Source organism: Micropterus salmoides, unplaced genomic scaffold (assembly GCF_014851395.1).
Source record: "Micropterus salmoides isolate LMB-PRFRI ecotype aquatic unplaced genomic scaffold, ASM1485139v1 Ms_hic_scaffold_3, whole genome shotgun sequence".
Lineage (NCBI taxonomy): Eukaryota > Metazoa > Chordata > Actinopteri > Centrarchiformes > Centrarchidae > Micropterus > Micropterus salmoides.
Genome location: NW_024042261.1, coordinates 22,102,522 through 22,126,048, shown reverse-complemented (window position 1 = coordinate 22,126,048; position 23,527 = coordinate 22,102,522). Strand labels below are relative to the sequence as shown.

At 42.1% G+C, this 23,527-nt stretch overlaps 1 protein-coding gene across 2 annotated transcripts; it reads right to left on the bottom strand.

Moving 5' to 3' along the window:
* Positions 1 to 871: 871 nt before the first annotated feature.
* Positions 872 to 23,527, bottom strand: mettl16 (methyltransferase like 16). 2 transcript variants are annotated; one of them, XM_038694047.1, is made up of 10 exons: positions 23,371 to 23,527; positions 22,992 to 23,133; positions 13,452 to 13,639; positions 11,909 to 12,049; positions 11,398 to 11,513; positions 11,038 to 11,180; positions 8,485 to 8,554; positions 6,725 to 6,814; positions 2,312 to 2,485; positions 872 to 1,842 (listed from the first exon to the last, which is right to left on the bottom strand). In XM_038694047.1, the coding sequence occupies exons 2-10, from the start codon at positions 23,117 to 23,119 to the stop codon at positions 1,183 to 1,185; spliced, it is 1,710 nt and encodes a 569-aa protein (XP_038549975.1). In that variant the 5' UTR covers positions 23,120 to 23,133; positions 23,371 to 23,527; the 3' UTR covers positions 872 to 1,182. The 2 variants fall into 2 exon arrangements, with proteins under 2 accessions (XP_038549975.1, XP_038549976.1); XM_038694048.1 differs by having other exon boundaries at positions 22,992 to 23,129.

Genomic DNA, 23,527 nt, shown 5'->3' with positions numbered 1-23,527 from the left:
TCGTGATTTCCCAGAGTCAAACAGTCCAAAACACTCAATTTAAAATGCTGTGAAATAGAAAAAAATGATAATAATACTCACATTTGAGGTGCTGGAGCTAGCAAATGTTTGGCATTTTTGCTTTTTTAATGACTTGTTAATGACTGATTCTTGTGGACTAATTTTCTGTCACTTAGTTGATTAATTTAGCTAATCATTTCTGCTCTGGTCAAATTATTCTTGTAATTACTCTTATTACATTAGCTCAGGAATATCCAGACTTACGGTCTTATACAGTCAGAATCGACCTGTGAATGAAGCTTCCTCTTTGTTTTAAACAGAATTACAAGTGCATATTATTATCAGCATATAATCTAACTAAAGTAAGCTACATGCCTGTTTTTTCGCATTGATGTTGCTCTCACATGACTCACACACACACACACACACACACACACACACACACGCTGGTGGAGTCGAAGTCCTGGCCTTAATGAAAAACATGTAGTACAAGTAGGAACTACATTACTACAGTATCACTACAGTATTTCTACACACCAACACTGACCCTGGGTATTTAGGGTTCTTCCTGTTATTCACTCAGTTCCAATCAGGAAGTATGTCAGCAACAACAAAGGGTAATAATATCGGACCACAATACTAAAGGTTCTCCAGGAACAGGAAACACTGCAGGGCTCCAGGAACATCCTGAATTACATAGGCTGTGTGTAAATTTAGTCAGATGGCAAGCCACGGTGGGCTCAATGTGCCATTCACAAAGACAATGTCAAATAAACCTGCAATTAAATTATTTAATCTAATAGATCCTGGAAGGAATAGTTTACAGAAAAAACATACACTGCCCTCTTGTGGTCATTTAAATGCTGCATTGAAAAAAAAAAAACCTTCACTGTCTGAAAGACGAAAAAAGCAAATCGGTTACAAAAATGTACATTTATTGCAAATGAACTGAGCACAAAATATCATGTCCAATTTTTATGTATTACCTTAAAAGGTAAACTGCTAAGTACTACAAAAAAAGTATCAAAAGCTGTATACAGTTATGCACATTGTAATCATTTTAACTGTCCAAAAAGAAAATTCCCAACTGACAGGCACTCAGTCATCATCTATAAAAATAATCATTTCACATCTGAATTAACGGTTTAAAAAGAAAAGGGCCTGTTTTTTTTCCTCCACCATTTAGGACTTGGCGACAGACTTTAAGAGCATGTTCTTCAGGTAGGTGCACAGTTGGTTCATCAGGTCTTTACTCTGACCCTCGACCCAGTGCATCTCAATCACTACATCGTTCTCTTCAGGCATCACGTTCAGCAGACACTTAAACAGGAAGTGTTCCACTACACCGGGGCTCAGTGGTCGCTTGGAGGGGGGTTCGCCTTCTGCAGCAGGTGCTTCCTTTGGGACAGTTTCCTGCCCTGCCTCTTTGGACGTAGAGGACTCCATGTCCACGTCTTCTCCCGATACATTTTCCAAGACCTCTTTGTGTGTTACATCTTTACTCGTCTCAGCTGAAGAAGCGCCATTGCCAATCTGCTCTGCGGGCTCCTGCTTAGCAGCTAGCTCCTGTGCAGACACGCTTTCCTTTTGAGTGCTATCGCCCTGGGTGTTGCTGTCTAGTGTTGATGCAGACTGGTTTTGAAATGTCGGGGTTGTGGCGGGAGCAGCTGTGGCCGCAGTGGTTTGAGAGCTGGCTCCAGCACAGTGCGGCGCCCTGGGAAGCTCCCGCAACTGACGCGACCCTTCACGTCGCTTCTGTCGTCCGTGGATCCACGTGTTCTCCACAGCCGTTAGGAAGAGGCTCTGCTCCTGCTTTCGGCACGGGACACGTTTGTGCAGCACCTGCAGAGCCACACACAGAGGACACTCAGACTAAAGAAGTTTACTGGAGTTGTATTAAAATGAGCTGACCAGTGCACTAAATGACTGCAGGGGATGGAGAAAAGAGGGCAAAACCTGTACAATATAATACCACAGATCTGCAGATAAATAATATCTCTGTGAAGCTTGTGTTTTAAACACTGTCAGACAGGAGTTGACTCAACTCTAAAGTAACTTATGAGGTTGGTGGTGGTTTATGGGTTTACTGTACTACATCATAGTAGTATTTCTCTTTGCATCCTCATTGTAATTTGGGTGCAATTATGCCCCAAATTACAGCCACTCCCTTGTGATTGGATCATCCAAACTGCATTTTAATGCTAAGTGTGAGCAGCTGTCAAACCACCACCACTGTTTAAATCTGTATATTTGCAATGTCATGACAAATGCCACACTGAGGTCAAGGGACACATAGAACCAGGAAGCTTACCCGCAGGTCAGTGAGTGTTTTCTCTAGCAGAGCAGTGATGCGGTCCACAGGGCTGCAGGCAGTACAGCCTACAGCCGAGTCCTTGGCCTGGAGCTCCTTCAGTCCCGCCTGTGGTAGTGTGAACGACAGGGGCTTCCGTGCCTTCTCCAATTTACGCTTCTTGCTGGGAGGAGACTGAGATATAAGAGATCAGGAGAAAATTAAACAACAACAGTCTGTAGCAGAGAATATTCTGGACGTACTTCAAAATGTGTAGTTTAATAGAGAGGGGAGTGGCAGTGGTTCAGACAAACTATGGAATGTTTTCTTTTCGTTTTTATATTTTTCATCAACTTGATTTTAGTTACACAGACCACAGGAAACATGTATGAACTCTCCAACTGTGTGGCATTTATCCGAGTTGTGTCTCCTCTTTTGAAAAACAAAGCGTCTCATTTCCTTCGTTTGTAACCGCGACCTTTCACCTCGACACTTCTCACGCATCCTCCATTTCCACCAGAGCAAATAAACAGGTTGTGAGTATATACTGACATAACAGAGCAACAAACAGTGCGGACATAGATAAAATAGCACAAATTAAGCAATGACACAGTAAAACCTTTAGGCGTGTACAACGGCTGAGCTATATTTGGATGGCTGAGGTGAGAGTTCTCTTTATTTCTCTACTGTAGCAAAAATTACTAAGAAAAAAATACTGAGCTAGTGTTGAATAATCAATGATTACCGATTATATACTTTTGTGGGTGTGGTCAAAATCAAAAACACTTTTTTTGTTTTCTGACTTTTGCTCTGCAGTACACACTGTGCGCAAGCCTTTTTCTCTCTTCATACTAAGCTCTAAGAATGTAATAAACAATTAACCATGTTGCTCATCAACAGATATAGATCATTACTTTTTATGAACTATTAATTAAAGATGAGGATAACCTGAATCATCAATGCATAATCATTACACACCACAAGAGGGCGCTCACACCACACGAGCTCCACCTGAACCTGCCAAAACACAGTTCCTTATTTCTACTCCCTCTAATGTCAGGCTGTGATGGCGGTGGAGGTCATTACCCGACCATGTCTGAATACAACAGACGCTCTGCAGTGATCGTCCCCTGCGCGTTCGCGGCAGCCGACATTTCTATGCCGCACTCGTAAAGTCACTGCAGGCTGACTGAAAGCGGGGACGGCACCGGGGGTCTGCGGCCACACTGTACTGTGACCAAGCAGACGGCACGGCCGACTGACCTACAAACAGCAGAGGGAAGGAGCAGACTGTGACCTTCACATTGCTACACTGATCTGAGAGTAAAATTTTGATTATTTGTTCATTTTACTGCATGGGCAGACTTTGTCGTCTCACTTTTTTAAATTTATAGTTTGTGATATATATTTGTTTTCTCTTTCTCCAACAGCTTTTAGGTGTAACAGAGAAATGTGAAATAAAAGTATTATAAAGAACATGTACGCATCTTTTCCGCATCCGCTTCATTTTCACTGGGGGGAAAAAACTGCATCTTCACTTGCCGTAAAAGGTTTTCCAATCTTGATCCTCCTTTGATTTAACTAGGATACTTGTAGATGCATGTTTAGAAGCTATGGACATATTTAATTAATGGATTGATGATGGACGCTGCCTCGCCTGGCTGCTTGTTGGATGCCTCTTTTATTTGTTATTGTTTCTCACAGACATCTCTCCTCCTTTTCCTGCATGCTCTGTGAGCCCTGCAGCTCATTGTACAATGGAAAGGAAATCAATAACATACACGCCAAACCTGTCTTTTTGTACAGAGCATCCTTGACACACATTATTGCACTAATGCATTGGTACACACACATACGAGCCACATGTGTATAGTTTTACATACTCACCCCTCTACTGGATCCTACCCTCTGACTCTGCTGCTCTTTCACTCCATTATTAATCCCACTTACCCACTCTCACCTCACTGCATGCTCTCTCTCTCTCTCTCACACGGTAGATATAATATAGATATAATATCCAATCAATCTGAGTGCATTGTGTATACACACACACATACAAGAAATAAACAATTGCTGCAGATTTCACCTTAAGGCAAACATCATAAAATCACACTCTGATCACCCCTCACCTCCCAACCCCCTGCACGGGCTCCTGAACTCTGGACCTTCCTGAACCTTTTTCCTGCCAGAGGCCTGTATGAGCAACAACACGCCTCAGGGCTGAGATAAAGCTTGGCAGCCTTGAGTGGTCTATTCCTTCTACTAGTCATTTATTCTATCTCCATGTACTCTAATCTCCCCATCCAGTCTCTGTCCTTTTGTCTGGTTTTGCTGGATTTCTTTATCAGCATCTTCACTCCCATCCACCCATTCTCTCCCTTTAATCCATCAAACTCTCTTGGTAATGAGAAGCAACAATAAAATAACTTCATCAGTCCACCATGTCCATTTTCTTTATAACACCGCAGATCAAAAGCAAATGACTCAAAAGATCTATGTCAGAGGCTCTGTGGTGACCTGGAGGCCAGACCATACTCATGATTTCAAGAGTTGCACTAAACTAAAGTCAACCACAAAATAATTTATGGGACCTACTACACCAAACAATTGTGCTGTACAAGGAAGAGACAGACAGCAGAAAATCAAATAATGAGACACTGATTTTAAAGAGTACTTCACCTATTTAGCATTGAACTCCTAAAACATGGCGTTTGCCTTTGCTGGGATTCAGCCCCCCAGACACTATTTAGCAAGGGAACCATTGCTGCATCCTGGGCATAGCGCCGCCCAAGACTATTTTATTTCTTAAAACCAATCACAAACAAGCCAGAGGGTTTTTCCCCTATACCACAAAGATAATGGGTTCAGCTAGCCTCAAGCAGAGATGAGGAGCGGGCAACAGAGGTCACGTAAGATCCCAACTCCACATGCCCAGATTATTTTCAGACTTTGTGCAGCTTCCTTTGGAGCCACAAAAGGCTTTACACAACTTTTTTCACATATGCAGCAGTGCTGTCCAAGATCTGTTAACATACTTTGTTGTGTTAAATCAGTCTTTAAAGTAGCTTCAGTCCATTTATACCAAGGCCAGTTTTGAAGATATAAGTCAACCTCATGACTCCAGAGATCTAGACAGTTAATTGTGTTGAGTTTCGCTAAGTGTCCACGTACAAGACAACGTGTCATCAATGTCACATCATTGCAATGTGTTAAATAAAGCAAACCAGGAAGAGAGGGGGGAAGAAAAGATGAATATAAAGTAATAGTAGTTTACAGGCTGGTAATAAGGTTAAGTAGGTCACAGTTGAATGTATGTCACATGTGTTATAGTCTATGTAACATTAATGAGAACCCCCATGCTCTTACTAGGGATGAGAATCAGCAGAGACCCCACGATACGATATTATCACGATACGATATTATCACGATACGATATTATTGCGATTTTAAACATATTGCAATTTTTTATCTTTTTCCCCCAACTTCAAATTGTGTCCACAAAGGAAAATTCTTTTTCTAGTGGACTGAAAAAGCAATTTTATTAGTGCCAAAAAACAAACTTCACATGTACAATTTATATAATAAAAAGGTCGATACTTGACGTTCGTGTTACGACACGATATTGCCTTGCAAAATATCGCGATACTATGCTGTATCGATTTTCTCCCCCCACCCCTAGCTCTTACATATCAGAGGTCCATAGGACAACAGCACGCACGCACCCACGCACCCACTCTTCAGGGGGTTTGCCTTGCAATGATGGCGAGCAGCTCCAGGGTGTAAATCACAGTGGATGTGCGTGAAAGTGGAGGAGGAGAAAATATAGGCCAATCATTCTGCTCAACTGCTTTTAAGCGGAAAGGGCCAAAACAAGGTGGCGTCCAACAAAACAAACCATCGTCCTCACACAGCCTGCTGACTAGTTTCTCTCGTCACTCCGATATTATTCTTAGTCCTTCAACTGATAACCTAACAGTCCTTGACCTAATTCACTGTCGCTGTTTTCTAGTGATCTCCAACTCTCACTGTCCAGACAACATAATGGTACGGTGCTCACACAGTCCTGCCCTGGCAACTGTTGCCTGGATACAGCATGTTAAAAATCACATAAACATGTCGCCCCCCGAGGGAGGAATAATTGCTTCTAATGGAACGGGACTGGAGGGAAAGAGCATACAATCTGGAGAGGGGCGAGAGGATGGAGCAGGACAGAGGAGGGGGCTTTGCGGTTTTGGAAACATGCAGCAGCAAATGTCAGGTCTATTTTTTCAGTATGTTGTAGCATCAAAGCGTATCAGGCGGTACCATAAAAAAGATGCTGAATTTCATCCCCCAGCCATAATGACCACAAAACAACCGGTGGAGTCTCAAGTGAGCAGGACTGGGGTCCTGCAAGTGCACAAGGGGACAGAAATAAGACCTGCGTGGACTCACTGGAACAATCACATCATCATAGAAACTCCAGGCCAGTGCCCACCGCATGGTCCGTCCCTGGCAGAACTCTGTGTGCGTCACTTTAGGCACCTGAGAAAAGGGAAAACAGAAAACAGTCAGGTATGATCCGCAATTATGACCTGTATGCAGCAGGCTGATTGGAAACTAAGGTATCGAAACTGATCACATTTGGTCAAAACTGTTATTCCCCTCTTCTACTATTCTTCTAATAACAATTTAGTTTCTGGTTGTGCTGTTATTTCTGACTGTCAGTTACTCCAAATTATTTGATCATATATATTTTAAAGCCTTGTCAATATATTGACAAACTTTAAAATATACTGATTTTATTTGTGTGCAACATTACCTGAAATTGCTTAAAATATTTTATCTTGTAAATTTATATCTGTTGAAAGAAATACAGTTTCCTCCCTATCAAGGTTCATTTTATTCATTCATGGAAACATAAAAATGACAGTGCTCCCATGCTAATCGATCCATAAGAAAAAAGAAAACATATTTCATGATTAAAACATCAGCTGGAGCCACTGAGGCAGCAGCTGCTGCGAGTGAGGCAGCGTTTTGCGTTTGATGAGATGCATAGTATGTGATACAGCTCTTCATAACCATATAATTTTCAACAGACAAAGAATTTACTCTGAATCTTCATCCTAGAAAGCACTCAAATGAACCGCTGACATGCAACCTTTGACAGTATGATGCAATGTAAACTGGGCATGCTCAGTCTCCAGGTTTGGTGAAGGCGAGCGGACAACAATCTGATGTAAACTTGTTTCTCCTGCTTTGAGTTTTGGCTTCAGTTGTCCATGTCTTTAAAGGGGTGGTGATGGCGCATAGATAAGATGCTTGCCTTTGGTGTGGGAGACCTGGGTTTGATTTCCACTGTGAGACATCTACCACTGTGTCCCTGAGCAAGACATTTAACCCCTAGTTTTTTTTGTGCTGATGGAGCTTTTTAAGTGTCTCTCAGGACTGCTTCAGTAAATAGGTGGAGGAGGGTCATTAAGATAAAAAGGTCAGAAGTCAAAGAGCTCCATATGTGAAACAGTAACCAACATCCACATTTGCTAAATTAAAAAAAAAAAAAAACCCACATATGAGACGCTCAAGTAATGGGTGATAAAAGCATTAGCATATTAACTAGGCTGGGTTTCTGTTTACACACACTTTAAAATGAGGCAACAGTCTCCTCTCTGGACGTTAGCCAAGGTCACACTCTCTCTGATGAGCAGCGACAGCACCCTAAAACCTGGAAGAGCTTTGAGGGATGGCAGCTGGTGGTGCTCAAGTTTCTCCCTCTGTCTTTTTTTTTTTTGAGCATGTGAGCGAAGTGACTGGCACAGGACCTGCAGCAGTCAGGAGTCATGTGCCGGGCTATTAGTTTAGCTAATGACGCTAATGCATGTTAGCTACAGAGTGCTGTGTGATTCAGTCATACACTGCTGACAGGATTCAGCTCAGTTGTGGCTCGTTTGTGTCGCTGCTTAGCTGACGTGTTAGAAAGAGCTGATGTGTTAGGTTTCTCTGGATACCTGCTGCCCTGACGGTGACGACCACCTGCCTCAAACATCACTACACATTCCCAGAAGAGCATTGGTTTGAGAGGCGAGGCAAAGATTGTTTTAACAAGCTATTATAAGACGCCTTGCTGCATGAGCAAACCGAGATGCTGTGTAACTCATTGATTGCAGCGCATGCAGATGTATCTGTGAGTGTGTTTGCCTTATGTTGGTACTCACGCCTTGCTTCCTCAGCTCCTCTTTCAAAGGTGTCAAGCTACATTTCTTTCCCAACATGCAGCTGTACCACCTGCAGAAAGAAGAATCCATATTAACCAGCTGTGTGTTGCAGTCTTAGCCGGCTGACGGCCCAGGCATGAACTACCAAGCAGGGATCTAACGAGTTGAGGTGAGCTTTGGGGAGCAACACAAAGAGCAAGTAAAACATGAGAGACAGAAAAACATCCGGGTGTGAAGGGTCCACAGTGGAGAAAAGGCCGTTTTGAAGTCGTCCCCTGGGGGAGGACTGATCAATAATCTCTGCTGTGCAATAAAGAGATAGGGTTGGTGCTGATCAATAAGCAGTAGAGTCCAGCCGGGGAAAATGGAGAAAAGATAAACACATGAGGGAGTCAGTCTGGAATGGGTCAATTTTCACAAACCTTGTCAGGGTCACTTGACGTTATTTAAAGCTAATCGTCTGATCTTTGATGATCATAGTTTGGGAAAAAACAAAAAAATGCACATCCAGTGTAATAAATAAATGTGTAAATCATGTGAATATCCATACAAACTCCATCTTTGTTCTGTCCCACCTCACTTTTATGGGTGCATTTCATCTACTCAGTGTCTGACTGTCCAGCTGCCAAATCCAGATGAACGAAGCTCCAACTTTGACACACTCATCTGAGCCGCCTTCAAATGTGCAATCACAGCAATAAGCTATTTACACATACTTTCATATTTTGACCTCTCATTTTTGACCTAACTCTTTTGTGTAAACTTTGTATGTTTTGTAACTGTAATTTCCCTCTGGGGATGAATGAGGTACCTACCTTCCTGCCTACCTACTTTTTCTAGTTCTTGGTGGAGGTTATTGTCATGTGGGGAGGACTGCAGGGTCTATAGATGATATATACTATACCATTGAATATTTGGATTTGAGACATTTGGCCAGAGAAAACAAGAAGCTGAAGACCTCACCTTGGATGTCACCTAACTGACAAAAATGAAACTAATACATGCAGCTCTAGTCAATATTCTCCAAAAAAAAAAAAATATATAACTGAGCCTCAAAGACAAAGAACTGTGATCTTTGTGTAAAGATTTAAATATACTAACATTATGGAAAGCACAAAAAACTAGGTAGATTCGTATTCAAGTGCAGGGAATGGCTGACTGAAGGACCTTAAAACAGCCATATCCCTAAATGTACAAAGCTACAGTCACACACAGCTACAGTTTTAAACTAGAAAAGCAGATGATTGGTAATCAGGTTAGGAAGGTATGATGATGCCCAGAGGGGTGAGCATCATGTCAGCCTCAGTTGACGCAATGAAATATTGAACTGCTCTAATATTCACAGATGTTCCCCCATTTTTGGACACGGTGGGGAGGAATACCCACAGTAGCTTCCCTCCTCCACCAACGGCTTTTCAAACATACCAAAGTGTGCAGCTGCATCAGCATCCATATTCATCCTTGTCTCTTCACATGCTGAAGCGCCGGCATGTGATTACAATCTTATTACTTGAGATGGTAATTTTCATATCAATGACCTGATAAATGAGGAGTGTTACTACATTTCTCACTGGGGTTTTGGGGCATGCCAATGTGTGTTATACTGTGAACGAAGGTGGCTTGCTCTTATTCGACAGTAATTATACTTCAATGGAAAGAAAGGGGAAAGAGGAGCAGGGAGGGGTGGTGTTATGTGGGGTGTCTCAAAGGACCAATCGGTGAAGCTGGCAGTGTTTCCATGGACACCTGGCGGCTCTGGTGTCACAGCATGCTTTTGGGAGTGACAGCCGGCTCCGGTTGGGTTGGCTCGAGCCGCAAACCTGTTCAATAAGACTGGGTTCGTTCTCACTTCCTTTCTTCGCTACACGAGTGTAACATGCAGCCGCACAAGAGGAGGCAGGTGTTGAGATCAGATCTCTCTCTCAGGACCGCTCGTCTTTCCACTGACGCGTTATGCAAACATACACCACTGCATGCAGCGCACTCACACACACACACACACACACACACACAGTACTCCCCTCTGTAGGAGGCCAAGCAGGTGCGACATGTCTAATCAGTTTTAATAGCAGCACTCTGCAGCTCCCTCTATCTGTGTTTCACTCTGCTGCCCCGGTGACAGCCCTGGTAACGGAGGAGAGTAATGTGACGTCCGCTGGAGACAGCACACCCACCCACCCAAACGCAGCTGTTCCCTGTGGGCTGCCGGATACAGCACAGGCCGAGTGTGTGCCAAAATCATTAAACCAACTCAGGGTGACAGCTCCATCAATGTGCAGCAACCCATCTGCACACTTCACCTCTTGGTGTCTCCCCTCGACTGGTGCTCTCAGTGGCCATTTAAACCTCTCAAAACCCCTCCAAAGAATGAAAGTGCAGAGCTCTTGTTCATCCATCGGCCATTTATGTAGCTGTGTAACCATGAAATTTTCTGTCTATGATTGGGATTCATTAATGTGGTTTACACACACACACACACACACACTAAATACACCTACAACTAGGAAAACAATTCACGTTTTTTTCCTTTCAAAGTCCGTATGTTTTCCTCACCGCAAGCGTTTCTTGAGCTGCAGGCTGTCATGAATGATCCTCTTGACAAACTCCAGTTCCCCGCCCTCCGCCATGATCTCCGTCACACCGCCTGTGTTCACTGAACTGGGAGGAGGTCGCCGTGAGTTCCTGGAGTTTACCCCCTGGAGAGCGCAACAAGACAGACAGATTAAGAAAAATCCTATTAGAAGCCTGTTACTATCGTAAATAAAAAGTGTTTCCTCAGGCAATGTCTGCGTGTGTTCACCCTGAATGGACTGAATACCTGTGCTCAAAGGAGTATATCCTTTTTGGATGTAAAATGTTTAGACAGGCCATCAGTTAGAATGTTTTAAATGTTAAAGTCAGGGAAACTCTTACCTTTGCTTCTAGCTGGTTGGCAAAAAAAGGAGGGTTGCACATACAGAAGTCATACACTAATTCTGTCTCTTCTTTCAAGGCATCCATCAGTAAAGTCTTCTGAGGGACTTTGACAACTAGGACAGAGATGAGGCAGGGATTTATAAGTTTGGTGTTTTATCTAAATCATGACAGCGCTTTGGAAAAACAAAAAAAAGGTTCCCTATACAATGTGCAACTTCAGGCTGTTCCAGACAAAAGTTCTCATTCTCAGTCCCAAACTGTGGCCTTAGATCACACCATGAGACTATCCATGTCAAAACTAAAAAAAAGTGATAAAAGCCCAAATATATTCAATAAACTGTCCCACAAGACAAAGAAAGGCACAAGATCCTCACAATTTAGAAGATGGAACTAGAGATGGTTTTTTGAAACCAATTTGTTTTAAAACCAATACATACATACTGCTTAAATGTAGCATGTTAATCTCTTGTGATATATTGTTTCTTCAGGATGAGTGGATCACATTTACCTTTAATGAGCTCAGACAGGTTGTTCTGCTCCACATTTTTCGTAGCGTAGTCGAAACAGATGTCGTCCACCTCTGTAGCCAGAAAGTACCAGCCGTTCATTGTGGCTCCCAACAAGGGGTAGATACAAGACGCCCCCGTGCCTGAGGAAACATCATTCATTAGGATGATGAATGTTTATGACTTTTATTGAACAATATGGAAATATACTGAGTTGCTGTTTAAAGTAAATGGACTGCATTTATATAGCGCTTTTCTACCTTTCTACCAACCCTGTGATTAATGGACGACCCGGTCTACCCCCCGATGGCACAGGACGCCACGCTAACTACAAAGATTGTATGAAAGGGACGTTTGTCCGCGAACGTGAGATGGCGTGCTTCTGAAGAATTATCTTTAAATCAGTGGCCATAATTCACAATAAATGTCAGTTCTAGCAGCAGTTATTAAATCATTCACATATGACAAGCTGCATGATTCAGGCCAGGCTCAGACAAAGGTGGCATCCGTTAGTAAAAGGAAGCGCCCAGTGGTGATCCATCAAGCAGCAGACAGTTTCAATCTGCTTAAAGAAAGATTCAGAGGTCACCAATCAGTGACCTGCGGCCCTAAATAGGAGACACACACACACACACACACACCCACCCCCTTACCTGCAGGCACAATCACAACACACACAAAGACAGACAGAACGGCAAACAAGCTGTTACACGTGAATGGGGATTTGACTGGTAAGTGCTGGGAACACTGGGAATGACTGGGCTCATGTGCACCAGCTGGAAGCACCAACTGACATTTTGCAAGCCGCTCTGAGCTGCTGGCAGCCACATCAAGAATAAACAAGAGCAGTGGGTCTCAAATGCAAATTAACTGCGGCACACTCGGCTGAACTCAACACAATTTTTGTAAAATTTTTTCCTTCTACATTGAATTTCAACAATATCCAGTCCACAGATGAGCAATTGGTCTGTTCCTCTACTCTTTCTTGTAGTTTTAGTTACTTATCATAATCTGCAAGGAGAAAGTATCTCTTTGCAGATGAGACAGCTGACAGTCAGATTAAAGTCCACAAAAAACAATTCAACTCTTTTGAAACCGCTCTTTTGATTTTTTTGTAAAACAGCGCTCTGTTTTGACTAAGGTCATTTCTGCAGTTAGACGCAGCTTGATAAATATTAAATGTACAATAAAAAGCCATTTTTTATGTTGCAGTTTAGCAGACTTGCTAGCAAATTCAACATTACTCGCACATAAAAACCTGGGGTGGGGGTGGGGGGATTGAAAAAAGAACAATTAATAATTTGTAGGACCTTATGAAACTAAAATTGTAAGAATCAGGCCCCTCTGCCTATAGTTTGAGACCCCTGAGGTGGAGGGCTCCCGTTAATCACTGATGCCAGGACTGAATCCCTGAGTTACATGAAAAATCAGTAATGTAGCTCAGTTTATTTGGAGCTTCCTCCCCACGTGATGAAGGTGATACCTATCGTACAAACTGCAAGATGGCACATTTTCAGCAAATGACACAAACAGCTGTGGCAGTACCAATGTCAATGCCCCTGCGTGGTTGCTTCTGGCCGTCAATGAGGTCCTCCACCCAGTGGATGTAGTTGAGGCGGAGCGGGACGGTGGGTATGAGGCGCTCCAGAGGGATCTCAATGGTCAAACCAAAGTCCTCCCTCAGCAGGGTGCAGGTGAGTGCTCGCACTGCCTCCGGCTCTTTGAAATTCACACTAGAGGAGAAACAAACATGGCTGAATGAGTTCATAGCCACTGAGCCATTAGAGATGTCAGCATTTATACAATGTTATTATTACTTACAGGAATGGAGATCAAAGCTACAAAAAAGGTTGTATTAAATCAGAATTTTGCTTAAAGGATGATTTCAATTTAGTGAGTTGCTGATCCTCTTGTTTTACCAATGAGGCCACCTGACAGCAATTTACCAAACTGCTCTTAATGCGGCACTTCATTAACCCTCTGCAGCCCTCTGCACTGAGCCTCATTACACACACACACACACACACACACACACACACACGGGAGATAAGCAGCCCATCAATTCAAACAATCCCCTGCTAATGACAATGAAATTCACATTTACCACACTGCTAAGACCTCCCACTTTTAACTCCCAATTCTTCATCTCACTTGCTCCGCTCTCCCCCGTCCTTTCCTTTCAACATGTTTAATGATTACAGCTGTCACACAAGCGGACACGAGTGCAGCAGGCAAAAAAAATAAAACGCGTGGGCGAGATAGGTATAATTAAAGCTTTGCTGAGCGTTTTCGCACCTTGGCAGATGTAATTAGACACATCCTGGTGATGGGAGCGTCTGGCACCTCCTGAGTTTGGTGTGAGCGTATACCAGTGAAAAATGAATGTTTTGCTCGCTTAGTATTCAGCTCCTCTTTGGTGACACTTCACAACTAATAGAAGTGAATCCCAATTTCCATTTCTTTCTTCCAGAAAGCCTCCAACAATTAGGTTTAAGTTTAGACTGATAATAGTCCTGTGTTGCTTCAGGTACCGGGTGAGACAAAAATACTATCCAGGATGTCAAATTTGAGTATGAATAGAGTTTGAAGGTTTATCAAAGGCCAAAACACTGCACCACAGTTCATAATATAATGAGGAAGGATTATCATGGCGCTAATCATTTCATCTTTCTTCAGAAAGACTGCAACATAAACAGCAGAAATACAGCGATCATGTTACAAATGATCTGTGAAGGGATGTAAGCTTTCACATTTGATTGGCCAATTCAACATTGCTGGATGATGATATGTTGGGACCCAAAGTCTGTCTGAGCGCCACTAAAGCACAATTAAAAACTGGAATGGTAAGGCAGCTTCTGCATTTCTTTTAATTGCATAGTGCATATCCTTACACATATTTGTATTTATGTTATGCATCAGTTTGTTTGTGATATGTTATCACAAAAACTGATGCAGAGTAGGGTGGGGCGATGTCGACAACATTGCCATCGGACGATGTCTGCAATGAAACATCGGGACATACGATTAATACAAAGACTTCCTTCAGTTAAAAACTTGGTATTACGTGACAAGTCGCTGACACAGTGGATATTTTTGTCTATCAACAGTAATACTCTAATACTCTGGACAAAATTAGTTTGGTAAACATGTTATTGGCCCACAGCTCCTTTGTGCCTATGGATCTCCTGGCATGTTAATTTGGCCCCGAGTCTGGTTCCAGTGGGACTCTGGAGTGTGAAAGCAGAGCAGACCAGGCACAGTTTTTGTGATGGTACATGTGTGATTTTAACACATACGGGCAACAGAACTAGAGCACTAGGATTTCCCCCCAATGATCAGAAAGTGAAAAGAGGTTGGTGTGTGGTGCTCGTGATACTACTACTCCATGTGTTTTGGCAATATATTTTTTTTCCCCCCCCGTAGTCCGGACCAACTAAACTGAACTACAGATGTAAAAGCAACATAAGATGAAGTTGAGGGGCCTGGTTTGAGGGCCACAATGGCCCCGTGTTTTGTGTCTGGCTAGCAATTTTTGTCGTCATCACCCCTCTCTCTCCTAATTTCCGATCATCTCTCAAACTGTAAGCTGTCTAATAAAAGGCAGAAAATGCCCCAAAACATATTTGTTTAAAAATAAAGAAAAAAGGTTAACTGTATTACGACAGAATGCAAAACAGGGGACAAGCTTGCCTTGCTCCTGAGGTGACTCTGGTCACTGAACTCTACATCTTCATTCAGGAGTCGCAAAAACTAAAGCCCCTCAAGCAGCCAGGCGCAAGGAGGATACAAATGAGAAGCGATTTACCTGTAGTCTGACATCAATCTTACCCCCCCGTGTCTCTTCACCTAAATAACATTTTAATGGTCCTGTTTAATTTAGCGGCTGAAGGAGCGTGACCTCTTGGAGAAACACCTGGCTCCTCTGAGGACATAAGACTCGTCTTCAAAAGACGAAGAAGAAAAAAAAAAAAAAAAAAAAAAAAAAAGACATTGGCGCTTTAAAAATGGCCTGAGCTTAGGGGAGGAATCTAGGTAATGAGGGAGAAGTGATACATCAGCATAACGGCTCAACCTTTTCCAAAATGAAAGCATGCCTCCCTCATCTGTCCGGCTCTCAGATATTCTGCCCCCTTTCATTTCTCCTCAGAGGCATCATTAGATAAAGATCAATATTCAGAGAGGGAGGCTGCACAGGCCAGCCCTCTATTTTTAGCTCCTTTAGTGTGTGTGTGGTAGCATGTGTGACTGTGTGCATGCGTGCGATGCAGACGATAACTCCCATCAGCAGCACTGCGAATGCCACGTTGCCATGGCAACCCCACCTACTGAACAGACTAGGAGAGCACGCAAATCCGGCCACGCTGGAGCAATGGCTGAAGCCAGACGGGAGCGTGCCCGCGATTTACGTCTCTTGCTGCCACGTAGGTGCCCTGCTGTGCGCCAACGACGGGATTCAGTGTGGGACAAAAAGGAAAAAGTTGTGATGAGACTAAATGTGTGTTTCTGGTGGGGGGGTAGGAATCACAAATAAGTTACAGCTCAAAATGTAAATTCAGCTCACAGGTTTAGGTAATAAATAGATCTCGTGAGAAAAAGCAAATGAAAAAATAATAAATAAAAAAGTGTGTCCAGGGAGACTCTGCAGGTGAAGAAGAGATTTAAGTGATGAGAAGCAGAACAGTCTTTGGTGTAGATTGATGAACAAGACAATGTCATTAGACCGGAGGGGAGTTTACTGCTGAGACAAACAGCTCGCTCTCACCGCCACGCTACATGATCAGCATGAAAGCATGTGTGTGTGTGTACACACACACACACACACACACACACACACACTTTCAATCTCTGTGACCTTCAAGGTACATCTACTTCACTCAGAGTGTGCAGAGAAAATTTATGCTGATTAGCAGCAACTTCTCGTCAGGTGTTTTCTCTTTTTATACACTGACTGAAATACATTTTGAGTCCTGAAATGAGTGCATCACTTAAAACATGAATTTAAAGCTAAACTTACTTTGAAGATCTCTGAGCTCATTTACTGATATTTTGCAATTCAGCAATGCTGTAAAAAAATGGCTAGATTGGATACCAATAACAACCAGCAATTACGGCTAAATTTTCTAGATGTTTCGCTCAGGATGAGTACTCTGATCAATGCGGTTTATGAATAAAATGTTTATTGAGTTTTGCAAGTCATCAAAATCTGACTTGCCCCACACCCATTTTTTCTTTTTATTTGTCTTTAATTGTTTCATTTTCACAAAACATAAGATACAAAATAAGAACCAGTGGGCTGGGATGAGGTCATTGATTAAACATGGACAAATAAGCATTTACACTTAATTACACAGGAGTGTATGTGCATTTGCCCCAAAGTATTGCAACTTTTTGATTGCATATCTTGTTAATATACTGGACAAACACACAGTTTGAGTGCCAACGGTGGAAATGAAAAGTAATAGATGTGACTGGAAATTTATTAATTTTGCAAACCCCCCCTTGTGCACTCCCAATTGCAGTTTAGCAGAACAAGAATATTTTTGGTTTAGGGATGAAGTTCACTTATCTGCCGAAAACCATTTAACCACTCACTCGAGCTTATATACCGGGTTCTGTCTGTGTTGGCTCTAGAAAACCATATTGCTAATCAGAAAACACTGATCAGCCCTAACACAACCCAAACTACAATTCATAATTAACCTGTTTTCAGATAAATGTTTTGGGACACTGTGATGGTGGTGCCTGGATATTAAGAGCCCCATGCAGAACTCACACAGCAGACGACAGTCTCTTCGCAGCAGATTTGGTGAAATATGTAAAAATAGGGTCCTACCTAAGGCAGTGAGTTTCCTCTTTTAGCTCTCCCTTCATAGTAAAAAACATCTGTATGGTAATGCCTCTGCTGGGCTTCCCAGTGAGGGAAATTGCAGGTTTCCATTTATCAATTTAAAATGTGGCATCAGAGGTCATAATTATTCATTAATTTGTGAAAATGTAACATTTCATTAATTACGGGGGTGAAAATCCTTCCGCAGATGATCCGTCTCGCAGCCCATAAAAATATGACTACCAAATTAAATGTCACCCAGGCTGTTGCATTTTTAATACCCATTCATACTTCCTAATCCCACCCCTCTATCTGCCTGATCGGCGCCCCCCTTCTCCTTCGCCAAAATCTGAAACAAACCAACATTCAGACTATTTTGGGGTTTATCTGTTCCTCATTTCCAATCACATCTCCCATATTTCTTCTCCTGCCGCCTCTGGTCTCAACTCGACTCTCTGCCCACTGCTATCAGTCTTCCCCACTGACGATCCCTAAAGCAGGGACACACGTTTCCCCCAAGGATTGAGTGAGTGTCTCCCCAAGATTACTCTCATCCCTAACGTGCCGCTTTAATGCTTAAAAAACCCAGTAGATGAATTCATTGGGAAATACAAAACCACACTAATCCCACCACTGATGGAATGACAGACTGACGGGGAAGGAGAGCCAAGTTTCAGCAGACGGCTAACCAGAGCTGGCGGTGCCACACACAAAGTGAGACGCAAATCCCGGACATCGGTTCATGTAGCAGGAAGAGAGAATAAACTGGCAACTGACTTCTGTTTAAAGGAAGAATGTGCAGATACAAACTTCTTTCCATGTGTTGGACAGAGGACAAATTACAACTGTGCCACCTTCAGGTCACCATTTTAATTTCTCCAATACTTTATAGCCAAATACCTGCCAAATTAATGACATTCCCATCAGCCCCAGCTACTTTGCATTTGGTGCTAATTAGCAAATGTTAGCATGCTAACACGCTAAACTAAGATGGTGAACTCTACACCTGCTGAACATCGGCATGTTAGCATAGTCACTGTGAGCGTGTTAGCAAGCCAACATTAGAAAGTAGCTCAAAGCAGCACTGTGCCTGAGTACAACCTCACAGAACTGCTAGCAAGGATGTAGACTAGGAGGTTGACATTTCTTTTGGGAGTCAATTTCACTAATCATCAAGGGACTGGGACGTGAGAAAAAGTCAATGTTAGTGGGCGTAACGGGACTCAGATCAGTTTTTATATCTGTTTTTTATATAAATATGTAGTTCTAATTTTAATAAACATTATTTCCTACTTTTTTTTAAACTGTCATGTGATCAGGGCAGGACCGAGACATTTTTGATGGAGTGAGATGGGTGAAAAGTCACTCCCATGTCAACCCCTAATTTAGGCTCTTAAGTCTCTTATCAAAATTGTTGTCCAATTATTTTAAATACTAAAATCTACTAATGGTTACATCACTAAGAACACTAATGAACTAACTGAATGTAGCCTGCTTTACTTGTTTATTTCTGTCTTTTCACAGTCTAAAAAAAGTGACACAAAAGCTGGCTAATGAATTCCCTGATTGCCTACATTAAATTTCCACGTTGGATGTCCAGGCCCAACGCTACCAGCCCTTTGTCTGTCATCTGTCTGTCAGTCTGTTGATGGGCTACAGACAGATAGTGAGACATTACAAACTGATAATTAACACCTGTCACAGACGGGCATCAAGCTGAGCTTTACAGCGTGCCCACACATGCACGCTCGGTCCACCATGAGATGATTGACTGGCCACCTCACAGCCACAAAGGATCAGCCCACACCAATATGTTCACAGTCACACACACAGATGTTCAGACTCAGTGCAGTGACACCGCGTTCGCATTCATCTGCATAACACAGACAATAACAAGTGACTTCCTCACTGAGCAGACGTGGTACCTGTTTCATAAAAACTCAAACAAAGAGGGAGGAGAGTGTCTCGGTCCTGACGGATGAACAGCGGTCCTCAAATACAAGCCCCACAATAACTGACAGTTCCTACATTCACTGGGAGTTTGCTTTGTTTTCAAAAGACATTTGTATCGATTGAGAAGGACTGTTTTTTAAAACTCAATTTAAAAAAAAATGACAAGTTGACATGTCTTTCTCATAAAGACTAGAACCAACAACTTAACCAAGATAAATCGTAAATGCTACTTTAAATGCGTTTTCAAATAAAATAGTCATCTGAAATGTTTCGGTAACAGTGCAAATATACATTATAATATTCCCTGATATTACAAACCCATTTTTAAAACACAAAGCAGCTGCACAAGAACACTGGCTGTATAAAATGCAGTCTAAAACTAGCAGAAGTATTTTTTATATGAAGGAAATATCCAATTAGAGCCATCACAATTATTCGAATAGTTGTGAACTATTAAATTTATCACCAACTATTTTAACAATAGATTACGGTTACCAAAATTCTGATTACAGCTTCGTAATAATGAATACTTTCTGGTTCGTTTAGTCCTGTATGACAGTAAACTGAATCTCTTTGTGTTGTGGACGTAAGACATTTGAGGACATCATCTCAGGCACTGACTAAGGCATTTTTTGTTTTTACCATTTTCTGACATTAATCGACAATGAAATAATCGTTGCAACTTGCAGCCCTATATCCAAGAATGAGTAAAAAAAAAAAAAGATTAAGAATTTGACCAAGCAAATTGATGTCTGTATTGAAAGTTTGTTAACAAAATGTTCATTCTGTTCATAAATTGAAAATATGTGTTTGTGCAGCAGAATGCCCTGGACAGCGGAGGCTAAAAGTAGTTTGACAAGGCAAAATTCAGTAAAACAATATAGAGGCTAAGAGCAAATTTTACAATAACCTAATGGAGCTTTACTTCACATTTGTCTGAAAGGTCACTACGGTAGTCTAGCAGGTAAAGCACAGGTGTTAAATAATAACATTAACAAGGTGTTTCTGTGAGCTAGTGAGCATGCACAACAGCAGGACTCTGAAACTGGCACACCTGGATGGAATGAAGCCATGGCTAATTAATAATTGTTAGTTACACATGTGCTTTACCTGCTTTAATGTCAAAACGTCTACTGCTAAAAAGGCCTATCACAATAAAAAGCAGACAAAGATAGATGTCAATAAAGTCTAATGACATTAACTAAATCAAAAGCATCTCTGATTTATCCATCCACCCAATCCCGGTTGTTGTTGTCTCAGGTTTAAATATCTTCCTCCAGCTCACCTACATTACAATTTACATTACATTTAGCTGACGCTTTTATCCAAAGCGACTTACAATTGCTATACATGTCAGAGGTCGCACGCCTCTGGAGCAACTAGGGGTTAAGTATCTTGCTCAGGGATACAATGGTGGATGGGTCACAGTGGGGGGACTGAAACAGTTTCTCTCACACCAAAGGCAAAGTCTTACCCATTGCGCCACTGCCACCTACATGGTTCGCTTATTGAGTGGAAACACAAACATCCGCCTAGATGTTTCCTATTTATCTGCCAATGCATGTGTCAAACTGGAAACAAGTGCATGACAGGGAGAGAGTACACAGGACAAATTCTGTACCCAAACACACCTCTCCCAGCAACACACCTAGCAATCATGAGCTCACACTGTTCGATGTCAACCCCACTAATCCCACCAGATACATTCTTCCTTTGTTCTCCTACCTGGACTTTTTCACATCATGATTTCTCAGCATCATCTCGCCGGGAAGGGCACGCACATGCACGTTTCAGTCACATAATTTGTGTCTGCTCTGAGAACAAGGTGAAACACTGGAAGCTTACAGGACTGTTTTTGATTGACACACTAACCCATTTTTTAAATTAGGAGTTTGTTTTAAACTGTCACTCACGCACACTTTGTGAAGTCTCTCTAATGAGGAAAAAAAGGAGACCACAGCAAACAGGATGGAGTGGAAAAAAAAAAAAAAAAAAATCTTTTGACGTTGGGTCCATTAATCATTTGTTCAGGTTTCATCTTCCTCCTGCTGCTGCTGCCAGAAGCTGTGTGAGCAGTAAAGATCAGACTGAGTCAGCTGGGGCCCGAGCGGTGCCCTCAGGGCCTCGATTCCATGTCCAAAGGTAAAATCTCTCAGTCGTAATAATTAGGGTTGTGTCGATCAAACTTTTTTCTTTCCCCACTATCAACTCAAGATATCAGTTCTCTCTTTTTCCCCCAGATTTTAAATCTGCATGGCTCAGTGCACGGAGCTCACTGGAGTGAAGCCAGGGATTACTGTGGAGCTAAATACTCGGTGGTCCTCAGTGAACTGAGCTAGTGAATCTGATATTTGGAAACACTGAATTTGATAAGGACATTGACCAACATTATTACAGTTGTGTTTTTTTGGTCTATCACGTCATGGCTGATACCCGATTGGCTTGAAAGGTCAGAATTAGCACTGATACCAGTTCTGTGTATCAGGTCAGTGCATCCAGAGTTCATAATCATGAGTTGCATGTCCTGGTGAACGCTGTTTAAAAGTGTGAAGAACAGCGGCGTGAGATGAACATGGCCTTACTCTCAGTGTGCGTTACAGTTCATCCCCCAAAGTGTTGGATGGATTTGAAGTCAGTGCTTTGTGTAGCCCATTCAAGTTCTTCCACAACAAACTAAAGAAAAACAAAAAGCATAGTGAAAGAGGAATTTCTAGAAAGGGCAATATCTGAAGAAATTGCGGTGTGAATGCTGTCTTTTTGAAGGGCTTGAGCTAAACTGAACTGCTGGCTTGAAAAGCTGAATAGCACAAATGTGTGAAAGATAAAAAGAATATTAAATGAATATTTTAAGGATTGTTGAAAAGCTGACGCTAAACTTCATTGCTGGCTTTAAATTTGCATGAAGTAGCTGAAGGACTATGAAAACTGGGAAATAAGGGAAAGGCTCTACATACTATCAATATGATTTTACAGTTGAATAAACCACAAATTGCACTAGATGTAGAATATTTCAAGGTCTGAATGGATTTTCTAGCTGAAAGACATGAAAAAGTTGAATTAATGTGAGAAGTGTTGTGAAGATATGACCTGAATTGGGCAAGTCAGTCACTGAAATCTTCTCAGGGTCTTATAAAGATGGGAATAAAACGCAATTCCATGCAACCCCCCCCCCAGCTCAGATCATGCTGTGTGATCATAGCCACCTTCCCAATCAAACATTGTATTGATGATGCAGATAACTTTTAAAATGGTCTTCAGTGGGCAGGAATAAACATTAAACACTCTATACAGTCTCGGGTACTTACACGGGTCTTCCGGTGAGGCTGGTGTGCACGTGCTGCTGGAAGTCTGGATATTTGGATGCCAGGTAACCGAAGTCAGGTGGTTTGTCTTTGTAACGGTTTCGAGGGTGCATGGACTTATTCAGGGCCATGATCAGAGCACTGACTTAGAGAAGAAGGGGGAAACAAAAATAAAACAAAGAGCATACTGATAAGAGTAGAGAAGTTACCTTTGAAACAGCTAACGTTTTATATCGACATGAAACATTTCTGGTAAACTAACTACGGTTGGTAACGTTACAACTGATTATGGCTGCACTGATGCTACATTTTAAACTGTCTTAACGTTAGTTTGGAGCAGTAAGCTAACATTTTAAGCTAATGTGTAGACAGTATTACTTACCTTTATTAGAGTTCTCCTTGTTTTATTCAAGCCTGTTAATACTCTCTGACCAGCGATGACTTTATTGGACTAAACATCTCAGCAGAAAAAAGCTACACACAACTCACGTTGTCCAAACGTTGTTCACTTTGGACTTTCTGCAACTCTCTTCCTGGAT

What these genes read in the sequence shown, in the direction of transcription:
- mettl16 (XM_038694047.1), bottom strand. Translation starts at nt 23,119, where the DNA reads ATGGCCCTGAATAAGTCCATGCACCCTCGAAACCGTTACAAAGACAAA. An exon ending in CCAACCAGCTAGAAGCAAAG is followed by an intron (nt 11,181 to 11,397) that starts GTAAGAGTTTCC and finishes TGCGCTCTCCAG; the next exon opens with GGGGTAAACTCCAGGAACTC. An exon ending in ATGATGATGTGATTGTTCCA is followed by an intron (nt 2,486 to 6,724) that starts GTGAGTCCACGC and finishes CTTATATCTCAG; the next exon opens with TCTCCTCCCAGCAAGAAGCG.